General features: G+C 41.4%; 1 protein-coding gene across 16 annotated transcripts in view; it reads left to right on the top strand.

Moving 5' to 3' along the window:
- The window catches only part of ptprdb (protein tyrosine phosphatase receptor type Db), a 221,123-nt gene that overhangs the window by 129,309 nt on the left and 63,822 nt on the right, over positions 1–27,992 (top strand). For all 16 annotated transcript variants that reach the window (XM_033624615.2, XM_033624637.2, XM_078164858.1 and 13 more), the window contains 3 exons: positions 13,851–13,996; positions 17,672–17,813; positions 26,972–27,160. In XM_033624615.2, the coding sequence (XP_033480506.1) occupies positions 13,851–13,996; positions 17,672–17,813; positions 26,972–27,160 (477 nt within the window). The remainder of the gene's footprint in view (positions 1–13,850; positions 13,997–17,671; positions 17,814–26,971; positions 27,161–27,992) is intronic.

Here is a 27,992-nt window from a genome sequence, read left to right on the forward strand (position 1 = left end):
CCTGATTTGGGGTGAGACTAAGGATGAAAGATATGAAGACAGAAGGGGAGTGTGGGAGGACTAATATTCTGAAAGAGAATAATGGAAGAGAAAAGAGGAGGAGGTTATTTGAGCTCACCATACAGACTGTTAAACATCTGGGAGCTATCCTGCCTGAGACCTCAGAAACAATGGTGTCTGGTAGAATTTAGATTTGCATACTTGTTTTAAAAATGCTTGTTCCATAGTTGTAAATATGTTACAGTAAATATGGTGAAAAGAATGTTTTGAAACGAGATAAAAAAAAATATAGCATGTTTGGTACAGTGTTTTTTGGAGGGAGAATGCAGCGTAGCTCGAAGCTAGTGGTTGTATGATGCTGAACATATATCATTGCCTCCTTGTAACACACACACACACACACACACACACACACACACACACAAGCACACAAGTACAGGCTTGAGGCAGCCACTCCAGTCTTGCAATGTTTTAAAAGTACACAGTCACACAGAGCCCAGTAAAAGCACACATATCCACAAACCACTCTTGTTTTCCTTTCAGCCTCCTGCCCTCTTGTCCCCTGTGTAAGTTCCAGGGTCGGCCAGTGAAGGCCCAGTCATCCATCAAAACGATGATGCTCCCAGACTTCGGTTAGCGGAGCAGCACAGACACACACAGAGGGTGGAAAGGATTCATACTTTGTCTCCTCTGTCTATATTTTTCTTTTTTTCCCATGCCCTCGTCTCATTCGCTGTGACTTTCTCCATTGCTCTTTTCCTGCTCGCTCGCTGCCTCTTCTCTGCACATCCATATAATGTGGTGAGAAAGGAGGGACAGAGGGCTTGAGGGGGGGAATGGGAGGAAAGGCTGTTCTTTTCTCTTTTTATCTCATTGTGTATGACGTACAATGCCTCTTTTAATATCAACAGTGGGGACTCAGAGATTTGAATGTTGAGAACTCAAACAGAGGCTGCCGGGACACTGACATCTTTGTTTCTTGTCGCGTGCCTACATGTTTTGAAATGTTAAATGCACTCTGAAAAATTGCTTTCAGTTGTGCTTATCTTCACTCAAACTTAGTGCCAAATGAATGGAATACATTTAGCCATAATAGGGTTTTACAAAATAGAGGCCACATTTTAGTTTCCTCCTCTATGTCTGGACAGAGGCATCGCTTTTTATTAAACTTCAACACCATCAACACACATGCTTACTACACAAGTTCCACCACACACTAGTGGACTGAGGGTATTAAGATGCAATCAAATGGAACAGTATCCCATGTGCATAGTTGGAAACCTTGCATGACACTGCACCATATGTGCATTCTGCACACAAGTGCTGGTGTAACAATACAAGCACCACACTGAGCTTTGCGTGTGTGAATGTACTCTTTTTACTCCCTCGTCCTCTCCGCCTCTCCCTCTCGCCACCATTTTTGTTTCTCAGTGTGTGTTTGTGTGCGCGTGCGTGCATATGACATCTATCTGGTGGATTAAGAGTAATGCCCTGATCCCGTCGCAAACTGGGCCACCGCTCCATGTACGCAGTGAGATGCCCCGTGCGAGAAACTGCATCTCTCCGCGTGGCAACGGGAAACAATGCAACAACAGGGTTCTTTCTGCTGACCCTTGTTTGCCCCAAAAACAACAAGCTGTCGTCCTTCCCCTTGCAGCTTGGATGTAACAATAAAAATTCCAGCTGATGTACAACTCAGTGTGTGTGTGTGTGTGTGTGTGTGTGTGTGTGTGTAACAGAAAGCAACAAAACGGCTCCTTTTTTTCAGAGGCTACTGTAAGGAAAGCAATGCTGAGTTGCAACCCAGTGCTTTAGTAAGCAGACTGACTGTACATTTTGAAACCAAGCAGGAGTGGTTTAGGATTCTGCCTAGGGAGGCTCTCGGTAATGTGAAACTCTTTAGCCTCAGTTTGCATCACATCATTTATGTGTTGTAAATGCTGTGCATTTCCAATTTTGTTTCTTTCCAGTATGCCTGATGTAATAAAAATACTAAATTCAGATACTGAGAAAATGACATTTTCACACATGACATATTAGGCCTGAGTTCAACACTGGAAAGACAGAACTAGCTTGCACAGTGACTGATTGACCTGTCAACATTCAACCACATTGCCTGCACTCGCAGGGTCTTGAGGTTGACTGGAATCTGAAAGGTGGTTGGGTCAATTTCCCACAGTGACAGCACCACTGCTTTTGCTTACTTTAGGACCTCTTGAGCGAGGCACTGAACACGAAGTGTTCAGACAGAAGCCTTCTATGGTTACCTGCGAGTATTTCATTCAGCTTTCCTTCAGGTTCTAAGTTGCTGTGAAAAGCATCATCTTCTTCGACAACACATGAGACTCAGTTTTTTTGTGAATTGAATGAGCCTAGTTTTTCCATCGCTCCTAATGAACAGTCCAGCCTGAAATATTAAAAAATCACTGGGCTACGTGGCGGCAGTTACCGTGGCAGGCTGCCACAAATAAATGAATGGAAACAATGAGTTTTGATTTGACTATTTTCACATTACATCAGCCTATGTTTCAGTTTGGAAAACATCAGTGTTATTTAGCCAGGGCATAGGTTGTAACATAGTTGGCTGTTCTGATTTATACGTTGTTCGTACTTATACCTACAAAGAGTAGTGCTCTATCATCTTTATGTAACTCACGTAATAATGAGCCAGGAAGCTGTGATCAAATGACCTACATGCTATGGTGTGTCCTTTGCCATGAAAAAACACAGGACTTTGACCTAGGAGACCAGGGTTGTGTCCCATGACAGCATGACAGCAAATATTGGTGGGACAGTGATGCTGTGTCCCTGGCCAAAACTGTTCCCAGTCAGATGCCAGAAACTGCAATGCAGTTATGAGGCATATGGCCAAAGGTGACCAGGTTTTCATGTCCAATAATGGTCCATTCAGACCCTCTCTTACAAACCAGAAAATATAGATCATATGATTGAAAGAACGACAACGTCCACATAGTTTGAAAACTGTGGTCAATAAAAAGGTAAAGCACAGAGCTTTCACCCAGAAGTCCCGGGTTCAGTACCTGTATGGGTCAATGTTAATTTATTTCATGGACATGTAACATTGTATTTCAACAATGCTAGGATTCTCATAAAGGATGTTCAGCTGACAGCCAGGTGACATCATGAACATGTGCAAACCTTTCATTTTGGACTATATTTGACATCTTGATTGGACATTCAAACAATGGTCATTCAGCATCTCAGTGTTTGCTGGAATGTTCAATTCAATTCAATGCCTTTACTGTCATTGCACAGCAGTACAACGGAATTTTGTGATCTCTGGGTTAATACACATTAAAACAGCAAAAGACAAGCAACAGTGAGACACATTGAGCTACTATAAGTTACATAAAGTCATGTTGTTATGTCACGACACCCAACCATGATTTTTTCCTAAACTTAATCTTACTGATAGGGGCACTAATTTGCAAGATCATACAAACCGTTGCATGAGAATACACTAAGTATAGTTAGAACCAGTTGAAGTGTGATCCTGTAATAAGCCCTGCATCTGCACACAAAGCTAGATAAAGAAGATATACCTTCAAAGGATACAGTGTATGGTGTAGTATGCTGTATTTAAGTCTGCTCAAAATTTGACTTTTGCTCAGTTGGATGAATTTGTCACTCTTTGGTAAGAACATAAGAAGGCAGAGGAGCTGTAATACACTAGATTTGTGTATATCAGTGAGGGTTTATGTTTAGTGTCACATGCATGTGTGTGTCCCTGTAAGTATGCCTGTAGTTGTATGTTTTATATGTAAATGTATGCAAGCACATGTAGTGCTTAGAGTAGACAAGAGATTAGATGGCGATAAGTATCTAGTTTCGTGCGAGCTTCACGGCTTCTTGTTGCTGATAGATGAGGCACTGTCAGGATTCACTATCATGAGCTGAAGAGGCAGGGTCACAGAGGTTAAAGGTTTCAGCCCTGGGGGATTAGTTAAGGTTGTGAAACAGAATCAAGCAGTTATTTTTCTATATGGATTTTGTTCCTTTTCTGTGATTGATTGGTATTGCCTGACTCACTGAAAGTGTAAAGAAAAGGCAAGATCCGGGTTGACATTATTGCCCCAAACCACAGCACAAAATGTCAACATCTGCTCTCGGCAGTGTCGACCATGATGGAGGCACTGGATGATTTCTCCTGTGGGCTGAGATGTTATGATCAAATGACTAAAATGCATCTAGTGTTACACTGGTCAACATACTGATCAAGTCTTAGGAAATCATTTCTGCATTTTTTTCTGTCACTTGAGGGTGTGTGGTGACAGTTTTACATGCATGGGGATTGCATTCTGACTGTGAGGTTGTCAAATACAGCCAAGTTTTCACACCCCTCGGGGTCTGATACTGATGTACAAGGCACCCTTTAGCTGCTGTATGAGATGCACCAGACTTTTATCTAACTCGAAGGTAAACCCATTCGCTGCAGTATTAGACACTCAGAGCAACTAATGTAGTGTAAAGAGAGAAAGAGTGTATACAGAGGAGGTCAGGGTGGGTGGGTCAAACAAACACAGAACTTTCACCCAGGAGACCACTGTTTATGTCCCATGTGAAACTAAAAGTCTATGTCATTTTAACCCAAACCCAAATGTGATCTCATCCTAAATATTGCTGAGACATACATTTACTGTGAACACGAATGTTTATTTTGCAAAAACACTATGCATGGAACAAGTGGAAACTGACACATCCAAAACTGACACTAGAGGGATACCTAGCGCATCGTAGTTCGAAGCATAGGCAGGCCTGTCACAACTATTTTTGTTGGACAATGTACTGTCCCAGAAATAACTGCAATAAATGATATAATCAGTGGCAGATCTTTCTATGGGCCACATAGGCGAATTTGATGGTGGATTTTTCACGGAGTGAAGGATGAAGTTGTTAGAGGGTAAAACTACAAACAACAGACTTTTTGACTCGTTATCAGGGGTTGGCAAGCTATCGGGACTACAGCTATCAGGACTATGCCTCTTCCACTCCACAAGTGCAGCTGCAGGCTGCAGGTAAGCTACACTGTGTCATCTTTAAAGTGTTGTTAGGGTGGAGACAAAAAATAGGGAGATTCACTACACGCGAGTCTTACAGTGGTCAGGACAGCCCTGCTGTTTATTCTGGCGTCATGTTGGTTAAAATGTTGGCGAAATTCGTAAGTATGTAAACACACATGTAAACACAACAGGCAGCTTCAAGGTTAGCAAAATGATTGACGTCATGTTCATATATCATAGCATAAGGTGATAATGTAATTATCATGACAGGCCTAAGCTGCCCTATTTGACAACTTGGGAGTGAGAATTTGTTGACAATGATGTATCACATACAACGGCAGAGAAAGTTGATTTCGAGATCTCTAGAGGAATACTTCAAAATTATGGCAAATATGCGAATACACTTTGATGCAGAGAATTAATTCTGATCATTGAGTTCGATACATGATAACGAGTGAGCATTAGAGCTGCAGGAGAAGACCCAAAGACAGTATTTGTACCCTGATGGTATACAGCCTTTATTGGAAAAAGAGGGAGCAGATTCACTTTCCTAATGCCAGGGTCAGGCAAGGAAATGTTCAAATCAAATTTCACACTGAAAAAAATTAATAACTAGGGAAGTTTTCTCTGCTGTTAAACTAAAAAAACGGGTCATTTTTCACCCTTAAGTCATTGGTAGGGTTAACATGATTTGACAGTTGTTTATTAAAAAATAAGAGAAAAGAAATCTGCTGTGACATTGCAAAAAAGTCTACAGTGATGTTGAGTAAGGAATACAAATAATAATTATAACTCTAATCGCACTGAAATTGTCCTTTAATTTCTGTATTTTTAATTAATGTAACACTTATCAACAAAAGTAATTCCAGTCATTATTCAAATAATTCATGGTATATTTTCGGGAATAATTTGTTATATTGTATTAAAATTCCGCCTGAGTGATGATGAGCCAGCTCATGCTCATCCAGAATATGACATTAAACCTTAAGAATAAAAAGGCTCATTTAAAAGCTTGACGGCCTCTTTCCATCAAATCCAGTGCAAAATATCTCTCCATAGAAGGGGACAGAAATGGGTCACATCACAAACATTTTCAGAAGTCATTTACACAAAATTAAAATGCCAGTCACAGTTAAGCTATTATTTTAAGCGTTAAACGCCAGTGTGGGCTTTAGTTATCTGTGAATGTGAGTGAGGTGGATAAGGCTGAGAGAAAGAAAGTTCATGATGATGAGAAAGAGAATGAAGCAGTCCTGCTGCCGAAGCTTCTCAGTGTGCCGGCCCACAGCGGTGAGGCTGTTAGCAGCTAGCATAGCTACGCGCCCATCCGTGAGTAACAGGATCTGACCAGCGTTAGCTTAGCATTAGCTTAGCAGGTGCACCCGTCTGTGAAGAGGCCTGGATAGCATCAGCTTAGCTGTAACTTAGCAGAGCGGTGGTCTGTGAGTAATACGCTGTGACCAGCACTGAGAAAACCCTCTGTTCGTCGTTGTGGGAAGCCAGCCCTGACCCAGTAAAGTTGTGTACTCAGTGGGTAGCCCATGTGGTTCTAATGATCTGTGTATAAAAGAAGACCCCATTTGATTAATTCCTCCCCTTGTGTTTCTAACAAATTAACCCTGATTAACTCGGCACTAGCTGGACCCTGGGGCAGCTATGGTGGGTAAGTGGCATGCTAATTGGACATGCATTACTATCAGTAGTAAAAGTGTATTTTATTCCTTTGCCATTGCATCAGTGTAAAAGTGAAATTGTAGAAGTGGTGCTTGGTGATGTCATGTGGAAGCAAACCGAACAACTGCAGTTCTATATGCACACAGAGAAGTGACAAAGTCATAAGGACGCAGTTTTATATGAGAAGAAAACAGCATTTGAAATGACTAATCTAGCACTCCAGATTTGGTTGAGACACTGAAACAGATGGACACTTAAACTTTATGAAACTTGAATAACATCTTATCTTTAATGTGAAGTTTTATCAAAAGTTACAGCACTTATAACGTATAATTTAATTTCTTACGTCGAAATGGCCCATTTTAGCAAATGTTTTCCAATTAACACTTCTATGTGCTGCAGAAGGATGATAGCTGTCTCTCTGTGTTTATTGGCCCCAGCAATCCAATTTCATTTCCAGGACGAAAGCGAGCAGCTGATAATTTGCTCTTAATGTGTCGGTTTGATGTTAATGTGTTTTAAGTTATGGTTCTGGCCAGCTGCCCACCCACTCTCCAGGCTGACTATCATGGCCCTGGCTCAGGCCCCCGATATTGGCCTCGTTCCTCAACTTGTCTGACAAGCCTGACTCAGTTCTCATTTGGGGAGTCATCAGCTAACCGCCCACCACCACATACAACACTATGCAGCTGGATCTTTCCCTGGCAAAGGCTGTAAATTACTCATTACGTGCCTAACTATCAACATGAGCGTGCACACACACACACACACACAGGCAGGAAAATGTGAGGCACAGGCACAGATGCTTGGCAAGTTGTACCAACATCCAGGGCAGCCTTTTCAGATGTGATCAAAACTTCCAAAATGCAGACACGAATACTCACAAACGCTATTCATGCACATGAACACGTGTCCGCACAGACTCAGAAACACCCAGGATCGTCTATGGATATGTCCAAAGGGGATGCGCCTGATATCTATCTGATCAGGAAGTTCAATGACCATTTATTCCCCTTCTCCTCTAAGGGATGATCGCCTATTCAACCTGTGGGCAGAAATAGCCAAGCATTTAGCTAAAACACACACACACACACACACACACACACACACACAAGCAGGATTAGCCACTGTTAACATCTGCTCCTTTTAGCTAAAACACTAAAGCTTACTCATTCTATATTCTTATCTGTGATTTTATACTTGGTAATCCAGCTTCTCTTTACAAATTTGTAATTTTGATAGCTGCAGTTTCAGACACAGTGGGTCCATTTCGTGCTGCCGAGTCCATTGCTCTTTGCTGATTTGCTTTGTTGGGATAGACCCGTCTGCTTGATGATTTTTCGCATCAGATCAGCTAAGTGATTGAGGGCACATAAGATGAGGCCTGAAGGCACATAAATTGCAGCGTTTCACAGAGTTTTTGAAAAGATCTGTCACAGTTCAGATCACTTAGCACCGTGCAGCCCAGAAGAAATTACACAAATGTCTTGTTTCATTATTATTTCACTTAGTGGACATTAATCATCACAGAACATCCATCCATTTTCTGTAACTGCTTTTCCTCTCAAGGGTCACGGGGGCTAAATCCAATCCCAGCTGACATTGGGCGAGAGGCGGGATATACCCTGGACAGGTTGCCAGACTGTCACAGACTATAGAGATAGTAGGGCTGTCACTTTTCCCCGAAATCAAAATTAAATAATTTGAAATGACACACAATTTGTTTGAATTAGTTATAATGTTATAAAAGTGAATACCTTAACCTTTAGTTTTGTCTGGATTTCTAGTGGGGTATCATACAGTTGCACTGTGTGTTTTGTTATTGTGGTGCACCTTAGAATTTTATATCTTTGCTCTGGTTCCATCATGAAATCCTGAAACCCCTCTCGAAACAATACCAATGGGCCGCATTTCCTTGCATATACATTTTGTTATCTTGGCATTTTTACAAGCTCCAGGCAAAGGGCCTGCTGAAGCTGCAGTCAGACAAGGTTGTACAGTTGCTGTAGCTTCACTTGTCTGTAGTGCCTCCGCTGCCTCACTTGGGTGGCAAGCTAATGTTAGCAGATAAGTCCGAGTAAGAGTGAGTATGACAGCTGCTTCGTACGAAGTCGATAAACAGCCTTGTCTGAGTTACGTTCTATGTTGTAGAACCCAGAATATTTACACACACTGCTTCTCAAATGCTTTGGTATCATTATTGTTCACTCAGAATGGCTCTGCTTGCTTATGTCCTTTTTGCTTAAGCTTAGTTTACTAATATGTCAAGAGAAAATGCATTCTTGTAGACTAGTCACTTCACTACACGATACACCTTCTTCACCACAACACAAACCCACGACACATCAACTCACTACACAGAGGGAAATGGATGTGTCCACTTCACTACAAGATACACCTACAAGTAGTGAAATGGGTGTGTCATGTCACCTACCAAACTACAAGACACACCCACTACACTACACAATACCCACTCTACAACAAGACACACCCACTTCACCACATGACACACCCACTTCACTGCATGATACACCCATCTGAGTGAGTCATGTTGTTGAGTGGGTGTGTCATGTCACCTACTTCACTACAAGTCACACCCACTTTACTACAAGGCACATCCTCTTCACTACATGATCAAATGTAGTCAATCAAATAATATAAAAACAATAAAAGTTTCTAATGTTTTCTAAATTTAAAGTGTCATCAAATATTGGATCGTGAGGATAAAACACATTTCACTCATTGTGTGTTGCTCAACATTCATTCGTCCATCTTTGTCATAAAAAGTATGGGGGTCCCTTTCTTACCGCACTTTTAAAACTATACTTTCACCACCTGAGACGTGCATCTTTTTTTGCTGAGCTCCATCTGTTTTTTTCTTCCCAAATATGTACTTTCCATTCTTAAATTTATACAATTTTCCAATCTTAATACTCTATATGCGTAAATCATACTCCCTGAAGGTTTGTGCTAGCATCTGTTCTTACAAACTCCATCTCTCTCGCTGTGTCCCTCTAGGTTAAGACAGCATCTGCCAGCTACAGTATGTCCCCGTAGCCTCCTGCAAAGTGTCATTAGCTTCATTTAGTCTTGCTATTTGTCTTTTCTGCTACTCCAGTGAACCTCCATAGCCCCATTACACTTTGCAGGTTCATTTAAGGGGAGTTTATCCAGAAATGGTGTTGCATTTGTCACGGCTCACTAAATTAAAACAAAAGACAGGGATTGGAGGAGAAGCATAGCAGACTCTGTCATCAGTCTAGTTTTTAACCATATGTCAGATGATATATATCCTAGGCTACCATGTTTCTTTGCTACCCTAATGCATTTATTCTCTTTCCGTTTTTCTAAAAGACATAAAGATGATCTTTCACCCTGGAATCAAAGTTTATCACACATCTTCAGCCATGACTCGAAAGTGGTCCGGAGAGGGGCACTGACTTTGTAATCCCTGCCATCTGTTGTGTAGATCAGATCCCACTGTATGGCGACCTTTATGTAGGCCACCCTCCATCTACCCCACACACACACACCAAGAGGGAAAAGATTGGCACTGTCTAATTCCATCTAAATCTCTCTCGGCGGACCGACTCAGTTAGTTTCCCTTCACTTCCATCTTGGGTCATATTGAGGGAAAAGAGGAAGGCTGTGAGGAGCGCTGGGCGACATGCACGAGCACCTAAGCATGTGACTGCTGCAAAGAACAAGTTCCTGTGTCCATCTTTCTTTTTCCATCTTATATCCATGAAATAATAAACCTACAGGCATCCATTCCCTCCCCTTGAAGTGCTACAGATATTGAAGTGCCCTTTTGAGCTTGAGCCCTCACTTCCTTGGCCTAAATGTCAATGCTTAATCCTACCAAGCAGTATGACCACAAATGATCTCGGAAAAACACACAACAGTAAGAAGCATAGAGAGAAGTGGAAGGGGATAGAAAAAGGAGGCGAACGGGGTGGATGAATGTGGAGAAAAAGTGCGAGAAGAGCGAGGAAAGGGAGATGAGGAAAAAGAGGAAGGATGAGAGCCCATAAAGAGAGGGGGAGGAGGAAAAAAATACGAGAGAAAAGGAATTGCAGGAGCGAGTTGGGAGAAGTGTGGAGCATACGGTTGCACCCCTCCACCCCCCACCCTCCTCATTAAGTCAGTCAATGTGACAGGAAGACTTATGTAACACCCCAGAGATGGAGGGAGGAGATGGAGAAAGAGTAACAAGGAGGAGGATGAAAGAGGGAGCAAGGAGAGCAGCTGTGAAGGGGGGTGAAAGAAGTGATTCAATGGCAAAGAATTAGGAGCGGGTTGAAAGATAAAGGGGGCAAAATATGAGAAAGAGAGAACGTAAGACAATTAAGCAGGAGATATATGAAGAGAGGGATCGGTCTAGAGAGATGAGGAGAAGGGGGGGAAGATAAAAAAGCAATTGAAAGATCTGCCGTGCCTTTTAGTATGGCTCCGCTGGCTTTACACTTTTCATTTGTTTTGTGGGGGAGAGATTAGCAAGAGGATTAAGAGAGCGATTCTCCCGCTCCTCATTCTTTCTGTTTCCCTCTGTTTTTTCTCTCACTCTTTCCCCCTCTCAGATGGGCTCATGCATCACGCACACACATACAGTGTAATGGCATGCATGTAGAAATTGTGTGCATGCATTAGATGCTGTATGTATTAGGGCTGCGGCGTACCATTATATTTATTCTTGGATGATTCTATTGATCTGACGACTATTTTTGCGGATTAAATGATAAGTCGTTAGGTGCAAATTGTTAGAAATGTCTTCAAATTACTTGAACCCACTGTCCAAAAGTATTGATGCTCCTAAAATAATTTGACAATCAAGTAAAGGGCTCATTTATGCTCAATGTTAGATAGATATACGGACACGGATGGAGCCTTCTGTCTGTACTCTGCGTTCATTTTGTCCGTATTTGTGCACGTTTTGTAAAAACTTATGGATAGGGACAAACCCAAGCAGTACCGCCAGAGATCAAGGATGCAATGTAGTGTTGTTCAAGAAAGAAACAAGCATAGGACACAAGGAGGACATTTAGAAAATGGCAGAACAGAGCAAATTTAAAGTATAGTGAAACGAATTCTGCATCCACATGTCACAAATTATTTAACGGCCCCACAGACCACCGCCACCTACAATGCTGCGTCTGTTTAAAAATACATTATTACAACATCCTCCACCGTCACCTCATTTGTTGTTGTCTGAAACTTCTGACTCTCCAGTGCCATCTGTTGACTATATCTATGCCATCATAAAGGATGTATGGAAGTATGAGGGCGGTGACCTTCAACGTATTTAAAACAGACTATTTTTGTATGTAAAGGGAGTATAAATGAGTCCTAAGCTGTTAGTAACAGTTCTCAGGAGAGCTCGCTGGTGATTTGGTGCTCAAATTTTGGCATTATCTTCGCAAGTTCACAAGTTTGAAGCTAATCCAGATGCTTGACTTTTTCGACTTCTTGCTGGCGAATCTATAAGCCTGTCATGTGTGGTCAAACTGTCTCAGTTTCAGTAGTGCTTGATTGCTGGTGGCGAGAGCAAGTTGAAGTCACGAAACTATCACTAAGTTTAAATCTGAGAAATCAGAGTTCTGAGAATAACTAACGATAATTGATGTAGATCCATGAATGAATAATGTTAGATAACTATTTCTTAATTAGTGGGCTATTTGGAATTTTTGAGGTAATTCATACATATATTTGAAAAAAAATGAGTATTTGAATAGTGATTTTGATGATGATTACCATGGCAACGATCGAAGCTTTGAAGCATTTAGGTCAGCCCTAATTTACAATAATGTAAAAACAAAGGAAATCTGCAAATTCTTAAATTAATCGATTAATTATTATCAGTCGATCAACTAATCCGTGAACTGACTAATCATATATATGTATACATATACATGAACTCATTCAAGCACACTCACGGGCACAGTGCGTGCATAGTTTGTGTATATATATGTAAACTGGCAGATACAAGCAGACACAAAAATGCACACACACTCTCTCCCTCTCTCACACACACACACACACACACGTTCTATTCAGCCATTGAGGCAGATTTGGCCGTTAGCCAGTGAGGTGTAGAGGTGATTGGGCAGCTTGGGGCTCTCGGACCATGTTTGCCAGTACATCTGGCCAGCTTTCTCCCGCTCTCACTCTCTTTATCTCACCCTCTGTCTCTCCCTCGTATCCACCTCCTGCTCATCTTCCTCTCTCCCTCCACTTCTGCTGTTCATGCTCCCTCTTCCTTACCCATTCTGCTCTCCATCTGTCTCTCTCCCTTGTTCCCTTTATCTCCCCGGCTCTTCTGTTCACTTCTCCCCACTCTTTCAACACGCACGCTCCCTCTCTTTTTTTCTCCCCTTCTCTGAAAAGCTTAGCTTTTCTCCCTCTCTCCCTCCCTCCTTTTAAACAGCAAAAAGCAATTTCTCTCCCTTTGTCAGGGCGGTTGGCGGTAAGCCCTTAAGTAGGGATTTTCTGGTTTGGCTGGAATGCCATTAGGCGAGCTGGCGGTGACGTGCCGTGACTGACGTGCCGAATCTTTTTGATGTCGTGATGTCACAATCCAGTGGAGGCTGTGGTTATGATATTGTTGGCGTCCCCGGAATGAGGGGCTTTAGTGGTCATGTCAGGAGTAAGTCTTCATAAATCCTTTATGGCACAGAAATATTAAGCTTCTTTGGTTGTACAGGGACAGAGGGAAAAACATGGTGGAACGTGCACACATGTGTACAGAAAAGAAGATGCACACACAGACACAAAGCCACCCACATGCACAGCTATACTGGGAGACTGATACAGGTGCACGTGTACTCTAAGAATTCACACTGTTACACACACACACAACCCGCCACAGTGTTCTGATTCCTTTTAATTTGGATTATTTTTTTCTCTCCCCATCATTGTCCTTTCTCTTTTTCTCTTTATTTTCACACTGTTTTACTGCAACAGAAGTCTCAAATTTATATGTTACAGATGTGTGAATGAGACACTAGTGGTATATTAAGAGTATTTACAAAATCACAGTAATCCATTCAAGAATATGTAGATGTATGTGTGAATGTTGTCACATGAGGGGCACTGACACAAACAGCAACATTGGTAGTTTGAACTTCACTTAACTTTTGTATGTATCTTTCCACACAGCACCCCCTAGGTTTACACGAACCCCAGAAGATCAAACAGGAGTCCAGGGCGGCGTGGCCTCCTTTGTATGCCAGGCCACTGGAGATCCACAGCCCAAGATTGTCTGGAACAAGAAAGGCAAAAAAGTCAGCAACCAGAGATTTGAGGTAAGATGCTGAAATACCAATGAAGGAGGTGTAACTTTGTGTCTTTTTTTAAGTGAAAGTAGCCTACTGACTTCTCCTAATACTGAAATGGTGTAAACTGAGCCAGGAGTGGGTAAGCATCCAACAACAGAGCCATGACTTATGTTCACTGGCTTTATGTGGACCAGCTGTGTAAAACAGTGGTGTCTGAATAAAGCAGGATGACCATTGCCATTGGTGTCAGTTTCTCACAGCAGACGTTTTGTTATGTCAAACACAGGTTTAACTCCCAGCATTAAAAATGGCTGTAGAGCTGATGTGTTGTTTATTTTACAACTTTGAGTTCCAACCAAGTGATTTGATTGGACAAGAGACATTCTGCGAGTGCTGATATAGAGTACAACAGCACTGCATGTATTACTCCGCTTTACAGGCATTCTTAATCATTAATTAACTGTTAATTAGCCTACACTAATGGCGGTCATAACAAATGTTAGCAGCGCAAAGATGAACATGTTTCCACAAATAACATTTAAGTTCAATCATGAATGTTTCGTCAGAAGAGGATGAAGGGAAAGAAAGAAGCCTGGACACCTCACTGCAAACCTCCAGGTGTGCTCATCTGACATCAGCCAGTGTCACAGTAGCACTGTCTGATCAAGCTGTTATCTCACTGGAATCAAACATGCCACCAAAGCGACTGTCTGTGACGGCTTTGATTATCTTTGGCACGACCAAATCTGATATTCGGTACAACAGCACTCCCTCTTGTGTGATAAATGATTAGTACATCAAAAGATTTTTTTTTTGGAAACTGTTCTGATAAACAATTAATGCTTTAAAGGAATAATTTGACATTTGGGAGAACATGGTTATTTGCTTCCTTGCCGAGAGCTAGATGAGGAGATCAAAACCACTTTTTTCTGTCCAGTGAGTACAAAGGTGGAGCTTTAGATGGTGAGCTTTAGGGGTGCTGGGAGAATGCTAATATTAGCTGTTTATGCTAGTTGTTATGCCAAGCTAAGCTTAATGTATCATAGCTGTAGCTTCATATTTAACAGACAGATACAAGAGTGGTGTCAATCCTATCATCAAATTCTTGCAGGAAAGTGAATAAGCCTATTTACCAAATAGTCTAACTATTCCTGTATGTAATTTTTCAAGCACAAATGCCAAACATTACTTAATCCCAGCTTTCCAGTTGTGAGGACTTGCTGCTTTTTATGTTGCTCTTATTGTGTATAGTTGAAGCTTCAAATGGCTGCCTTACATTTGTGTTATCCACTTGCAGAGCCCTGATATTGTGCATGCTGGCTCACTCAAATTGCCTAAATGTAACTCGCCAGTGAATGAAAAGGCCAACCCCTGATTCTCTCTTGCTCTGGAACTTGTTTTGCCCACTTGCCCTTTCCCCCAGGCCCCCAGGAACAGTGCTGGGCTTTGAAGCCAATTTGATACATTGGCCAAACTGTGGAATTACTACTTCTCGGTCCGTGGCTTGATGCCATTGGGCCCAAAAAGACTTTTCTCATAGACTTTCATTGTAAAAGAGACCACTGTACACTGGATGCAATTTTTTGAGCATCACAACCCCCGCAAAATGACTTGTTTCACACTGGGATTTAATCCATTCTTTCCGACACCATTTCAAAAGTCACAAGAGCCACATGATTGGATCACCCCTATTCAAGTTAGCAGAGGGCTAAAAGGGAAGTAAGCTGTTTTGCTGGCAAAAGTTAGCAGTTCAGTCAGTGAAGTCTGCAGTGCTTCTGCTCTATGGGCCCCATGATGCGAGGAGGATCTGGGTAATTTTACACCTGCGAAGTCAAACTTTTTTGGCTTCATGAAACACTGAGCAGCTGTCATGGGAATGAGTGGGTCCCCATCTCCAATGCTACATCCAGTTCTCTTTTTACATCTAAGGTTTTGCCTTGTTATATTAGAGTTTTTACGGTGCTGTGTCAACGATTTTTGGAGTTGAAAAATCAGAGTGCCCACTGTGAGAAGGATATATTGTTGGCTTTGTATTTATTACAATGAAAGTTGACATTTAAGTCAGTAATGAGCAGTGTGTTTTGTTTACAATAGACAGCGTTATTGTGGGAATACATGAACACACATAAAGCCACAATTGTACTGTTAAACATTTGATCCGTTTACCTGCTTTTCTTCATTTGTACTCCAAAGGTTATACAACTGTGTGAAATGATATGTGTTCCAACTCTGTCATATGTCAGATGATGCCTTGGGCTACAGTATATGAGATTCTTATATGATCAGCCTTATTAGTTTCCCGAAGGCTCTAACCTTTGATTTATTTCCCCACCTCACAAGTCCCTCTTAGATGGAGATGTTGAACCAACCTCTCTCCTCGCCAGTCAGTGTCACCCTGAGCTCAGGGTGCTTTTCCACTTTAATAAGTCGAGTTTCCTCCCAGGTTTAAGTTCATCTTGGTGTCTTCCTGTTTGTGATTAAATCACTCGGGGAGATATTTTATTTTTAATCCACCCTATATAAACTCAGACTACTCGCTGTATATTTCTCTTTGCCGTCGTCTCGGTTAGGAGTTGTTGAGGGATTTCTTTTTATTGGATTTCAGTCAGCAGAAACCTTCTCAGAATTCAGAATCCAGATCTAGTACATGCATGTATTAAACTTATGCAAGAGCATTTAAAATGTACAATCCAGTATTTCTGAAAAACATTTTTGTTTTATTACATCCTAAATTGAAAAGGACATCAGAGATAATCAACGAGAATTTTGTTCTTAATTATTCCTTCTCCTCTCTTTCAGTTCAGTCAAAAGCTACTTTTGATCATCAGTAGATTGCTTCCCTGGTGCTAGCTGAAATCTATTTAAATGTATACTGTATGTAGTAATAGATCATAGACTATGGATGCCTTGTGGCTAAAGATTAAATCTGACTTAGTGCTCTCATACTCCCAGGCTCTGCCCCTCAGCTTCCCTCAGCAAATTAAAAACTTGGAAAAGGCCTTATTTTTTTGTCTCTGAAAATTACTGTTTATCACTGAGCTGTCAACAATGTTGAAGATAAAATTAAAACCAAACAGCAGCACCAGTCGGGGTCCATACTTCAGTTGAACATTTCTGCTGCCACTGTTTCCATAGCACAGTGCAATATTTTAAAGCTTGATGAACTTAGAAGAGGTTTCTTTGATCCTGCGGTTACAGATTTTTTGGCCACTTTGGAGGCAGGAGAGACAAGTTGTATGTAAACACAACACTGACATACTATAAGCATTTAAGTTGATAGTGAACTTGGTAAGTTGAAGTCTCTAAGTACCTAAGTATCCAGCAGGCACAGAGCAACATTAGCATTCTTTTGAAGTTGTGTTTATGTCCTCCTGATCAATGTAAGTTCAATATTCACTCTTTTTAGCTCTGTTTTTGGTCTCCACCAACTACGGAGGGAAATATTTCTCTGTTTAGCTTCTAAATGCTCCACTATGTTCACCAGCTTGTCACTAAATATGTCTCTTACCTAGTGCTTTTCAGCAGTAAAGGTAGTAAAACCAACATCATGAACTAAAGGGTGCTATGAAGCTCCATAGCTCTGAGGGGGGCTGCTGAATGAGGTCATAATTCTCTGTAGTTTCGTCAAGACTTGCACCTTTCACTTTGCACATTTTAATCCATTTTGATTGATGTCACTTTAACATATTTTCTCATTAACAGGTAATAGAGTTTGACGACGGGTCCGGCTCGGTCCTGAGGATCCAGCCACTGAGGACCCCCAGGGACGAGGCTATTTACGAATGTCACGCCTCCAACTCTGCAGGAGAGATCACTGCCTCCACCAGACTAAGTGTGCTACGAGGTCAGTGTGAACTCACATGCAAGCTATGTTTCCATTCAGCTATCAAATACAATTTTTTTTTAACTTGCTGTAAGGTACTAATCCTAATTTTAATCATAACCGTAACACCTAAATCGCAGCAGTTATACATTAAAAAGTACTGTCATCATTCAATACTTTGCTTATTCCATAAATGTGTTTTCTGTGTCTCACCTAATTGTGATGGTAATGGTGCTGTAAATCACAAGATTCATTATGATACCATATTATAATGGGGTTTTTTTGGTGAGGGACACGATATCTGCTAATATCATAAATCCACTGCAGCACGATTTTAACTTGAATTAATTCAGCAGCCTGTAATCAATATGAGAAGAAGTCAGTAAATATCCTCATTGTCTTTTTCTTGGCTGATTACCATTATCTCTCTGGTGCTCGGCTGATTGCGCTAGGAAGGAGTTGTGCTTGGACGGGAGTGGTGACACAGACATGCCATCGGAATGTCAAAAAAAAGACATATCTTAAAGGGGACCTATTGTGCTTATTTTCAGGTTTATATTTGTATTTAAGGTTTCTACTAGAACATGTTTACATACTTTGATGGTCAAAAAACACTTAATGTTCCTCGCACTGTCTGTACTGAAACACCTGTATTCACCTTCTGTCTGAGACACTCCATTTAGCACCTGTCTCTTTAAGCCCCCTCTCCCAAAAAAGCCCAGTCTGCTGTGATTAGTCAGTGTTTCGGGGTCTTCCGTATCTTGGCATCTCTGCACAATCATTGCATCCAAGGAATGACTGTACCAGAGAAGAGCGACACTTTTTACTGTGAAAAATGTCCAGTAAACACTTCAAAACACAACTGGACATGTTCCAGCAGGAATCTGATCTGAAATCTTGGCGGCATTTACAACATCAGCAACTAAGATTACATGTTTCCCTGATGTTAGTATGTAGCTTCATGTAGCAGTGCATGCTACATAATGTAACCACTTGTAGTAGCATGCATGGAGCAGATATAAAGAAATCTGGCACACCATGATGTCATCTTGTAGCCAGGGTAGGGAAAAAAAACTGTTGGAAACGAAGTCTTCAGAATGGTAGGAAACCTGAGGTTTTTGCTCAGGGATTACTTGTACATGTGTTTACCTCATTACTTGAAACTTTGGCCACATTCAATATAAACGTCCTTCACTGCAACACTATATATAAGACACAAAATACCGAAAAGCACAACAGGTCTCTTTTAAAAATTGATAAGATTGGATCGTTGATTACTGAATTGATATATCAACCCAGATTAATGTATCGCTACAACCCTAGACGGTGACTGATAAAGCAGTCACACTTTATTGTTTCCTATATGTGTAACATTGCTGTTATTGAGTGTTTGCACCTATAAGGAATACTGTATATAACTAGAGTGATTTAACTTGAACTGACCTGTGGCTACTCAGAAGTTCTGATGGTAAAGTTCAAAGCTAATCCTTGTATATATACGTAGAAGGTCTTTAGTTTAACATTATAACCGTAGGTGGTGATTTTAGCACCAGCCAGAGTGCATTAAAGTATTATCCAGTCAAAATCAGGTTTTACACATAGTCGAGTCAAATAGGATGTTTCCCTGTCGATGTTTTTCAAATTTTAAAACAGTTCATGCAAGAGAAGTGGAGGCTTGTCGGATGTTTCCTTAGATGTGGATATGTATATGCAAGTGTAAGCCTGGGTCTACTGCGGTAGATGTTTTTTGTTAGTGTTAGCAAGAGTCCATTAATGCAGATAGTGATGTTAGTGTTAGTGGAGTCCATTAGGAGAACATTATGTACCGGTAGTTTGAAGCTCAAGAGTGTCTCAGTGAGTGAAGCTGCTCAAGTGTGGATAATCACATCGCCCGCCTTTACAGTACATGCTCGTGGGGAAAGGACGTGCAGCCTATTGTTCTACCATCTCGTCTCTCTCCCTCTCTTTCTCTCTTGTCTCTCGGAGGGGTAATAACATAGTCTACAGTTCTTCCTCTCCACTCGCTTCTCTCCCTCTCTTGTCCGTCTGTGTTTTTTGTCTCCCCAAGTTCATTCCCTCTTACGCTTTCTTTCACTCTCCCTCTTTCTCTTTTTATACACTTTGTTTCTCCTCCCTCTCGCCCTGTCTCCCTCTCCCTGTCTCTCCAGATGCTCTTAGGTCCACTACACAGCAACCTCTAAATTATTCACATCAGACCACTCTTTGCATCTTCTGTGCTGTTCCGCTCCATCCATCCAGAATCTTTCCTGTCTCACATGGTTGTCTTTGTACGTGTGTGTGCGTGTGTGCGTGTGTGCGTGCGTGCATGTGTGTATTTGTATGTGCTTTTGCGTGTCCCTGCATCTATTTTTGATTTCTCCTGCTTCCCTTGATGGAAGCTATCTGCTCGTGTATAATCTGAACAGAGAATGTGACCACACACACACAAACACGCGCACACACAGACAGGCAAACACACACACGCACAAACGTATCCTCAATCTAAGACAGTCAGTCTTTATGTAGTGATTAGCCTCTTTCTACTCCTCTGAGGAGTCATTGTGTTGTGGATGAATAAGAGGCCACCTGGGAGCAGCTAATAGCCCCTGATATACTGTCAGTCCAAATGTCAGTTGAAAGCATGCACACACGCACACACGCACACACACGCACACGCACAGGGTCTTGTCAGTCATGTCTCCCCTGGCTCTGTGAAGACAGCTCCAGTGACTGACTGACTGACTGACTGACTGACTGACTGACTGTCTGTCAGACAGGGGGGATCCAATGTTAAGGTCAGCCGGCTTAATTACTGAGGATTAGAACCAGGCTAATTGAAATCTTGGCTTCCAGTAAAGGGGTGTGATTGACAATGGCTGAAATAATAATGAACTTCAGAGCAATTATATGCTTTAGGATCCAGTGTGCAGTCTGATACTGTATAATTCATGCCTTGGTAAAAGTTGAGTTTGTGAGAGTCAGACAATGTGCTCCAGTCCAGAAACTGAAGCTGTAAATTGGAAAGATGACATTGTAAACTTGCAATGTCCATTCTGGTATGATTTTTTCTATAATTAAAGTACCTGCTAATATCTTGGAACATGGAGACAGTGATGTCTGACCAGGCAGGAAACACGAGTGCTCAGATGATCAGACAGGTTGTAAACAAGCCAACAGTTTAGCCAGAGTAGCTAGACCACTTTATTTGAAGATAAAACAGAAAGTAAGTGCAGCAGAAATGTTGGTAATGTAAATGTGGTATGAAAGTTGAACTAGAAAGAGGGTCTGTAAACTGTAGTGGATGTTTACAACGGACAGTTTGGATAATGTTTTTACTGTTCACCTGTGTAATGTTGTTATTACTGATAGGAATAATGGCCAAAACTAGAAAAATAACAACCAATGTTGTAATAATTAGAATTTTGAAAACCTCTAATGCTATTCCCCGTATCATAATCCGATATTTTCCCAGCTGTCATCATATAGTATACATTTTACTAGGGATGCACTGATTGTGAAATTCAGGGCCAATACTAATGTTTAAACTGGCAGTTTGGCTGATACTGATGTTTGCTGTTGTTATTTATTATTTCCCTTTTGTGGCAGGGAAACAAAGAAATCTTCACTATAAAAAAATGCCTGTTTTAAAGTCATTCGGCCCTTCATTACACTACCTTTGAATGAGTACAAATTTAGTAATGCAAATTCATGAAACAACCTTTAAAGGTAAACTATACAGGATGTCGGTTACAGTTTGTAAACATGCTTGCCAGAAGAAGTGAAAGTGAAAGCCGGTAAAACCTCAGATTCACTCTGGTTTGGTATTTCGCCTTGCTATTTTTGCGTGTCTCTTTGATGCCTGCTGTTTACAGCTTGCTTTTTATTAAGCCCTAATGCCACCTGAGCACTGTGGGCGTACACACCCACTAACGTCTCAATCGTACAGTAATGATGATTGAGAGGGATTATTTTTGTATGGGTCTATATGGGCGGCACAGTGGTACAGTGGTTAGTGATGTCACCCCACTGAAAGAAGGTTCCTGGTTTGAACCCTGGGGTGGGGGAGCCCTTCTGTACATAGTTTGCATGTTCTCCCTGAGTCACCGTGGGTTTTCTCCGGGTACTCCAGCTTCCTCCCACAGTCCAAAGACATGTAGGTTAGATTAATTGATGACTCTAAATTGGCTGTATGTGTGAATGTGAGTGTGAATGGTTGTCTGCCTCTATGTGTCAGCCCTGTTATAGTCTGGTGACCTGTCCAGGGTGTACTCCACCTCTTACCATGTGTCACATGGGATAAGCTCCAGCCTCCCTGCGAACACTAACAGGATAAGCAATTATGGAAAATGAGTGAATGATTGATTCAGTCTATAGATTATTTTGTAGGAATATTCTGCATAATATATCTTTTATAAATACTTTCACATGAAACACTTTTTTTTTTTTTAAAAAAAAGATAACTGCTTCAAAAGCCTTTTTACTTTATATATCATAATTGCCTCTCTCCATATCTCTCTTATATTGCTGTGAGAGCATTAACCCTTTGAAACCTGAGCTAATTGATTTCTTTAAAAACATTGAAAGGAGGAATAAGTAATGACCCAAACACGAGCAGGATATCAGTAAAAAGTCACAAAAAAGTGAAAATTGTGAGGAAAAAAAACAACAACAACAGGAAATGACCGGGGGAAAGGGGCTAAAATAAAATAATAATAAACATACAGTATATATATATTTTTTCTGAAACCTTATTTTGAATGTGTCATTATAAATATATAATTCTAATAATTATACATAGTATTTCCCCCCTTGTTTTTTTTTTTAAATAATTTTCTAATAACCATCTCATTCTCTCAGCTAATTTCTTGACACTTTTTATTTGCAGGATATTTTATGCCAAATTGCTGAGTCCCTTTTTCTTAAAGGAATCAAGCCAGTTTGCTCAGGTTTAAAAGATACTTGTGAAAGGTGTGTGGAGCGATGCTGCAGGTTTCAAAGGATTAACAACTGTATTTATTCAGTTTCTCGCAAAAAAATAAATTTTACGAGATTACATTTGAACACATCGTGATGACGTCATAATTATTCTTTGTCCAATACTTATTTTTTTCTGAAAATGCAACAAAATGTAACTCAATGCAACCTCTGTTTGCTGTTAGTTCTGACCATTGGCTACTAACAGCTAACAGCAAATGTTAACCACCTCTCCTTTGGCCAATTTCAACAAGGATTTGTTGTTCATAATGTATCATTACCAAGGGGTAATGGGTTTAGGGTGCACCCCCTGACACGTCAGTAGTTCGTTCACCACAACCTTTCGTCCCAAAGGTGTCCTGGAGAAGATCTCTGTTCATCCCAAACGTGTTTTCTATTGTCCTCAGGATGATGGGACGTCGCTAGTTTCTTGCCCTGCTTTTTAGCCTGCACAGAATCAGTATGACAGAGCAGAAAAATATCAGCCACTGATATCGGTGACTGTCATCTTATTTGACAATAAGACAATGGCAGTCAACAAGGCAAATATCGACCAATACCAATATTAGGCCTATAAATCAGTGCATTCCTACATATTATCATTATTATTATTATTAAGTAATCAACACAATTACAAAATCTATCACACCCCAACTAGTAGGTGTCCCTCACATTTTATCTAACAGCTTATACTCACAATGTAGTTGTGACAAAAGATTGTGTGCCCTACAAACAGTTTAATGAGATGCAGAAACAAAACCAACTGTGGCCTCACAAACAACACCAGACTTGAATCAACACTTCTCTCACACAGTCTCCTCAACCCAAAAAAAAGTAACATCTAAGAAGCACAAAGTATTGCAGTAGTCCAGCTGTTGTATTGGAATGCAGGACGTTCAAAGTGTTAATTTTATTGCATCCATCACTTCAGCTGTTTATCCCATGAGTCGGTCATAAATGACAGAAACAGGTTCATTTGCAGGTGCAGACATTATTCTTGAGCTTCCGATACAGCAGCCAGCTAATTCCTTAGTTCCCATGACTGTGAGACCAGATTGACTTGCGGTCTTCCAGATTTACAGATGACGAACCCAGCGAGAGATGTGTGTGGATTTCATTTTGGGTCTCGCATAAAGAGGACAGTGTGTTCGCACGGCAGTTCCCATGATTGTGAGACCGGGCTTTTCTATGAGCTGTGAAATTATCTGGATGTCTCGCAGTGGAAACGCTGATGTGGGAGCAAATCCAAATGAAACAGTGGGATGTGTGGAAGGCTCCGTCAACAAGGGGGTGTAGGGTTACGCATCTGCTCTGACCTCGGGGGTACTTAACTGTTCAGAATAACACACACACACACTCACATGCACACACACTGGAGCAGCTTTGTCCCAAACACACTTTGGTGTTTGCTTACACCTGCCCCCATGATGGATGGTGGAGAGCTGGTTATGTGTATGTGTTATCATGTGCGTGTCTGCGTGTGTGTGTGTGTATATGTGTGTACGGGCGCGCATCAGTTCATTCAAACAGCCCTCACACACTTTCACGTATATCACTTCACACCTTGTCAGCATTAAATTTAAAAAGCTTGTGTTTTTGTTTTTTTGTCAGCACGAAAATGCGTCTGTGTGTGTGTGTGTTTTCATCCGTGTGACTTTTGGTTGCCTACGTTTTTCGGCTTCCTGCACACACCTCTACTTACACATCCACATCTGCAACTCTTTTTTTTCCTGCACGGGTGAGTGGTTGTAGAAGAGGGGCAAAGAGAGATGCATGATCTCTGGGAGTAGCGTTCTAACTGTGCGTCCTCAATGTTCATTGCAGTGTCCCACCCCAGGTAGATGAAATAGAATGCATTATTCCTCCCTACGAGGGGCTGGCTTTGAAGTAAGCGTTTGCATAATGAAAGCGGAGAGAATCAGGATTGTTATGCTGTATGGATCCCTTGTGCTCACTCTCCCTTTCTGTCTGTTTTTCCCTTTCTCTCTCCCTTGTTCTCTCTCTATTTTCCTTTCTGTCACTCTTTCTTTGTCTCACTATATTCCATTCTTTACCCTTTTTTTTTTTTTTGCACTTTTGCCCCTCTTTCACCACCCGCCCTGGCAGACACGCTGGTACACACAAACACCTTCTGATCTTGTTCTCTTGGTTTATTATGTCCATGTTTCCATTTGTCGGGGCGTTTGTGATTGATTGAAACCGGAGCTGTTAAAAGGCCACACACGCACTCGCAAAGCTGGTGTCTCACGACCCGTCGGCTATGGTTCGATGGGCCAGTACCAGAATTAGCATCTCCTTGGCGAGGTTCAGCGCTAGGATTTCTCGTTAATGAGGCTCTGTGTGGTTGAGAGGGATAAAGTCACAAGGGATTCTGGGTAGCAAAAAAAAAATGGGGGGAAAATTACAAAAGACTGCCTCCTAGATCAAATACAAACACAGGCAGGAACGCAGGCTCCTTGCTCATCTGTCTCTTTTCGCCGTGTCTATCTTTACCCACTTCATTATGGATGACTCATGGATCTGACATTTTACCTCGCAGTTTCAAAGTGCAGCCCTGAACAAACTTAAGAATTTGTTTTTAAAACCGAATTACTCTGAAACTATTTGATTCCAAGGGTGAATACAGTATATTCTCGGTGTGACTGAGTTCAGGCGTCTTTGATCCCCCACCTCCTCGAAGCATTGTCCCCTCCTCTCGCTTAAATCTCCTACTTCAGATGAATGAAGTTGGCCCACTGCCTTTGATTTCCCTCTATCACAGTGGAACCACTCTCCATGTTTGATCTAATTGCCTCGGATGTCTATGAATTCACATTTGATTTGGCATCCCAAAAGGGTGCGGGTCCCAGTGGATGCGTCTTTATTTGACTCGCCTATTTGATTCATGCAACGGGGTGAGCTTCCAGAGAGGGTTGTGTGCAGACGGAGCAGGACAAAAAGTGTAGCTCAACTGCCACTGACTCCCAGCAGAATAGATAGTACTTGATTTTCAATTGATTCTTATTTAAAGAGCAGTTGCCTGAAGCTTTTGTAAGATAGTTTGTCAGGTGGAATGAAACGTTACTCATTCTATTTGACCTCACTATTGTATTTTTCAAAAGTCCTGCCTGCAGGCTTGAGCCTGGTTCGAAACATATTTTGACTCTAAATTGATTCTAAATTTGACTCCTGTATTTGACCAGCCAGTTTCCTTTAAAACCTTTTCACAGTGAACTAGTGAGTCAACCTGCTTCATGTCAATTCAGGACTGAATCTATGTCTTTTCATGTAGGCTATGAGGCATCACGCTTTGTCTTGTTTTGATTGTTGACTATCTGCTCACAGTGTGTGTCTAATGCACGATTGACTCAGACAGATGAATGAATTGTTTAAGGTGTGACCTGCAGGCCAATGGCAGCCCTCAGAAACATTTTGTCAAGCCACACGAACATCTATTATATTTTAATTATTCACAGTCCATTCAATACTTTTATTTTTACTTACATTTAATACAAACTACTCAGCTGCTGCGTTAAACTGCGGCCCCCTAACAAGTGACTGTCAGGTTAGGAATGTCAACAAATAGAAAGCTACTGGTTGCTTTGCAAGTAGTGGCACCTTGGGATCATCGTGGGAATAATGCTCTGTGATCGATTGTAGTGCTGTTAGCTTAACTTAGTGATTTAAGTAACAAAAGTTTGCATAATTGAGGAAAAAAATAGGTTTCATGAAATGGGTAAATTCTTATCTCATCGGACCTTGGGGGGCGGATAAAGGGATCCTCCTTATCCGCAAACAGGTGAATTCAGTGCTCAAGCAATTTAACGTTCAACACCACTATAAGCACAACCACAAATCTTACAAGTTCAAGGGTGAAAAGCCAAACATGAGTTTCAACAGTTTCAATGAGACCTATCTGGTCAGCAGACAGTCTTCACAAATCTTGTGAGCTAAAAAAGTCTCTCGAAACAACCTTCCAAAAACTACGATCATTCCTAGTTTTTTCTGTGTAGACACAAAAAAGGGAGGGGGGAGTCTTAGAATTATGAAAAAGTAAGGTAAAATAAATAGCAACTGTAATAATGTATACTTTTATCAACTGAATAGATTTTTGGGGAAAAAAAACATCCATTGAAATGAGCACATTTAAATTGCGACAGATGATGTAGATGAATGTGTATCTTTATTTTCCAGCTCTGCTTGACTTGTGTATTTGATCTTTCCAGAGGACCAGCTGCCCTCGGGGTTCCCCACCATAGACATGGGTCCCCAGCTGAAAGTGGTGGAGCGTTCTCGGACCGCCACCATGCTCTGTGCTGCTAGCGGCAACCCTGACCCAGAAATTACCTGGTTCAAGGATTTCCTGCCGGTCAACACGTCCAATAACAACGGACGAATCAAGCAGCTCCGCTCAGGTAACCACCAATTCAGTCCCTCCATTCTTTCCCTTCCCCTCAACCCCCAAGCTTTTATTTCCACCTTTAGGTTTGTTTTCCCTCCCACTTTCTTTTTATCCCTTTTTCAATATCCACTCTTTCTTTCTTCCCCCCCAAACCCATTTTTTATTTTCTGTTCCTACAAAGCGTCTGTTATTCTTGCCCTCGTTCACCCCTTTTCTTATTGCTGTTCCGCACTCCTCCTGCCGTGGTTACTGGCTGTGTTTCTCTGCTGCCGCTGTGGTATGAGTTGACTGTGTGTGGTTGCCAACTTTTCTCAACTCTTCAAAGCCTTAAAACAGTGAACTCCCAGCTCTTCTCTGCTTTTCTCCAAACTCTCCGAGGTCTTCCCATGCAAAATCACCATCACGAAGGGTTTAATTTTTCACTTAGTACAAATGTTATAAAATATTTGTAACAACACGCATCAGTGCGCATCACGTCTCCAGTCATAATCTCCACCAATTTTCTCTACTGACAGAATGTGCGAGGTAAACCCAGGTGATGGTGACATGCACACAGGGAATGTCCTCTCTAAGATGGCTCACTGCTGTGACTAAACAAGCAAATAACCTTTTGTTTTTCCTCATTTCATGGAAAATGTGTCTGGCGTGGGTGTGAAATTGACTCACAGACATTACATCCATGTTATTTGAGAAAATATATTGACAGAATGTGTTGAATTCGAGGACAAATTACTCGGAGAAAAACACAGAATAAATTATTTTCCGGTCAAGCTGCTCAATCCATATCAATCAGCTTTTAAATAGCCACAGTAGTGTAAAATCCCAACTTGTCTAAGCAAAGTCCC

Source organism: Epinephelus lanceolatus, chromosome 3 (genome assembly GCF_041903045.1).
Source record: "Epinephelus lanceolatus isolate andai-2023 chromosome 3, ASM4190304v1, whole genome shotgun sequence".
NCBI classification, from domain to species: domain Eukaryota; kingdom Metazoa; phylum Chordata; class Actinopteri; order Perciformes; family Serranidae; genus Epinephelus; species Epinephelus lanceolatus.